This window comes from Crocuta crocuta, unplaced genomic scaffold, assembly GCF_008692635.1.
Source record: "Crocuta crocuta isolate KB4526 unplaced genomic scaffold, BGI_CrCroc_1.0 scaffold601, whole genome shotgun sequence".
NCBI classification, from domain to species: Eukaryota; Metazoa; Chordata; class Mammalia; order Carnivora; family Hyaenidae; genus Crocuta; species Crocuta crocuta.
In genome coordinates, this window is record NW_027528227.1 from 277,630 (window position 1) to 280,961 (window position 3,332).

A 3,332-nucleotide genomic window follows, 5' to 3' on the forward strand; every position below is an offset into this window, starting at 1 on the left:
TACTCTTGCCATTTAAAATGTTTTTTTTTCCATCTCTTTAGCTTCTGTTCCGCATTATTTCCATCTAACAACCTCACGAATTTAATACTGCCTTTATGCTCCTTTACCATTTGACAGGCAGCTAAACAACCTCTCAGATTTCCCTTTCCCTCTCTTTCTCTCTCTTCTGCTAGCCTTCCTCTCCTGCCAAGAACTTTCCCCCTTGAACTATCAAAATGTATTCCATATTTGAAATTTCAACATTTTTGAGTTTCCTTCTGGGCCTTATGGTTTATTTTGTTTTCTTTGGTTTTCAGAATAAATCACTAGGTTCCCATTTTGTGAAAACTCCTTTCTAATGAAATGAACTTGGACTTGACCCATTTCATATGTGATTTCTTTGTAATTCAAGGAAAACAGAGCAAGAACCATTATTTTCTTAAATCCTTCATTATAGCAGGGTAAAAGTAACCAACGACTTGGAACATTTTTAAAAACTGTCCTTCCTCCTCAAAATGATATATGTTAGCAACTGCATAAACATGAGAACCGCTACAGAGATGCTGTGACAAAATTACTCTGGCGAGACTGACGCAAAAGGCAGAGAGCGCCAATACATAGAGAAACTCATTCAGTGTGGCAGTAGGTAGAAATAAAAGATGAAAAGGCTGGCATTTGAAACACACGCTGAGTGCATATTCATTCACAGGAATAAATGACTGCTCTTAAAAATCTATTATTTTTGTAACTTATTTTGTAATAGAAACAGCACACACTTGTACAGTTACACGTAATGAAAGTTATTATAGTTAAAATCCTTCTCTAACACCTCACTTCCCCACTCACCCCAGGAAGACATGTTTAACAGTTTGGAGTAAAACCACTTTTCAGACATTTTCTTTCTAGGTGCATATTTACATAATTAGAAAAACATTAATGGAATCATTATATGTACACGTTGTTCCAAAATTGGCTTTTGAAACTCAATATTTTATAGTCATCAATCCATGTCAATGTACTCTTTTTTTTTTTAACGATTGCATAGTATGCTACAGCATGGACAGAATTTGTTTATTCAAATCAGTCCCGTTGATGGACATTGTGATGGTATCATTTTCTCACAATATTGACAAATGTTACACACGGACTATCCCCAAACGCATACCTTTATGTACACACAGAGTAGGATGTCTGCAGGATAAATTCCTAGAAGTGAAGCTGCTGGGTCAAAGGGTGTCTGTGTTAATACTGGGAGAATCCCCAAATTCTTATCCCTAATACTGTACCATTTATGCTCTCACGAACAAAGAGACTATTTGGGCCACCTGTTCTTACCTCTCTGCGCTTAGCTTCATTCTTCCTGTATTTGTTGAAGCAGTGGCACAGAATGTTCCCACAGCAGCAAGCCACGTGCACTAGGGGGCCCTCTTTGCCCAGGCTCAGGCCAGATGACACGGCCAGCACCAACGTGATGGTTTTGATAATTAGGGTCCACTTACCCAAATAGCCCCTAATAATAAAACCGCTCAAGATAGTTTTTATCTGTGGACCAAACACAGAGAGATTGAATAGAGACTAAGCAAATAAGCAAGGCTGGGAAGCAATAATATGGACCTCATATAGAAACTGTACCTTTCGAACAAGTGACCTATAAATGTTTGACCTACAATGACCCCAATTTGATAGGGAGCCTAGGAGCCCAGAAAAGAGAGAACTGTTCTTTAAGATTTCATGTTTCTTTTTTCTTTTTTTTTGGCCATGTGCCAGTGGGGCAAGGGAGTACAAGCATGGGAGTCTGTGTGTATGGCGAAGGGTAGGCAGGGAGGGTGGGTATTTTCCTTACTTGTATCCTTACAGGCTAGTATAGCCTTGATTCTCTGCCAAAGAAATTTGTAACTATGACTTGGTCAGCAAACAGAGAGAGGCAAGATCATCTGGGCAACCTCAAATATCAGTGGTTTCAGTCACTGTCAAGCAATGTAAACCAAAAGTAGTTAGAAACAGGATTTCAACCACCTTCCTCCTAACCCGAATCATACTGTAGGAAATGAAGCAAATAGTTTTCTTTCTCTGACTCTAACAAAACTGACAATATCACTACTGTTTTAGGCCAGGATATTGGGACCCTGATTCACCAGGAACCCACGGGGGGATAGGAATCAACTCCCTTTAGTGTCCAGATGGCTCAGGCTGAGAGAAGACTTGAGGAAAGACCTTGAAAGGCTCTAGATTTCCTCAGGGTTTGATCCTGTTTCATGTTCAAATTGTGGTATATGCTGGAATACATATTAAAGGCTTTTAACTGGGAAGGAATCATTATTGTCACCATTTATAAACCACTTGAGAGACTCACCTCAGGAATTCCAGAGCCGCAGGCATAAGGCGCAAATACCTTGACAAGAGACACAGCAAGGAAGGCAAATAGGAGAGCCCAGAGGACATACATGAAATAATTGACTATGTAGGCAAAGGCTCCCTGGAACAGGGGGAAAAGAAAGAAGCTTGTTTTAGTGAGGCATGCCGCTCTTCATAGTAATCAGTTTTAAGGAGAGGAGATCAGAAAGAAAAAGACCAGTATTAAATCGCTAAACATGTTCCTTGTGGGATTGTCAGAGAGGCAATATTGAAACAGGGTCAGCCCACTTGGTACTAAAAATGAGACGCATTGCTACACCCGAAAGAAACTGACACCAGCTTCTGAGGATGGATAAGAACAAAGAATGAACAAAATCCCAAAGCAAACTCCTGTTCCTTATGAACACTTTGATAGGTTTTGCAGTCAAATATATATGACTTTATGTCAATTTTATTAAGAGTCTTGTAAGCTCTTTTACTGGAATGGCTGAACCTTGGCTACACATTTGAGATGAAGACCAGCTGGCTAGCTACCTTGGAGGTTAGAGTGTCAAAAATTCCCGAGTGTTTTTCTTTTTCTTTTTCTTTTTTAAATTTATTTCTGAGAGAGAGAGAGAGAAAGAGAGAGAGAGAAGGGGAGGGCCAGAGAGAGAGGGAGATACAGAATCTGAAACACGTTCCAGGCTCTGAGCTATCAGCACAGAACCCGACCCGGGGGCTCAAACCCACGAACTGTGAGATCATGACCTTAGCCGAAGTCGGACGTCTAATCGACTGAGCCACCCAGGCTCTCCCCAAGTGTTTTTCTTAAAATAGACAGTTCAGTTCTATAGAGAACCACCACATCTTTGCAAGAATTTTGCTATTGCAGACTCAGCAACAAGTATATGCAAGTAGAAAGTTTCAGGCTCTGACCATAAAATGAAACAAGTGAGACGCCAGTTATCCCAAAGAATAAAACAGCAACAGCTATTTGAAAAATGGAGATAATATACTTT

General features: G+C 40.1%; 1 protein-coding gene across 3 annotated transcripts in view; it reads right to left on the bottom strand.

Annotated features, from left to right (window-relative positions):
- Positions 1–3,332, bottom strand: part of CLCN5 (chloride voltage-gated channel 5) — a 42,156-nt gene that overhangs the window by 10,278 nt on the left and 28,546 nt on the right. For all 3 annotated transcript variants that reach the window (XM_077753053.1, XM_077753051.1, XM_077753052.1), the window contains exons 5-6: positions 2,333–2,455; positions 1,315–1,521 (exon numbers count right to left, since the gene is read on the bottom strand). In XM_077753053.1, the coding sequence (XP_077609179.1) occupies positions 1,315–1,521; positions 2,333–2,455 (330 nt within the window). The remainder of the gene's footprint in view (positions 1–1,314; positions 1,522–2,332; positions 2,456–3,332) is intronic.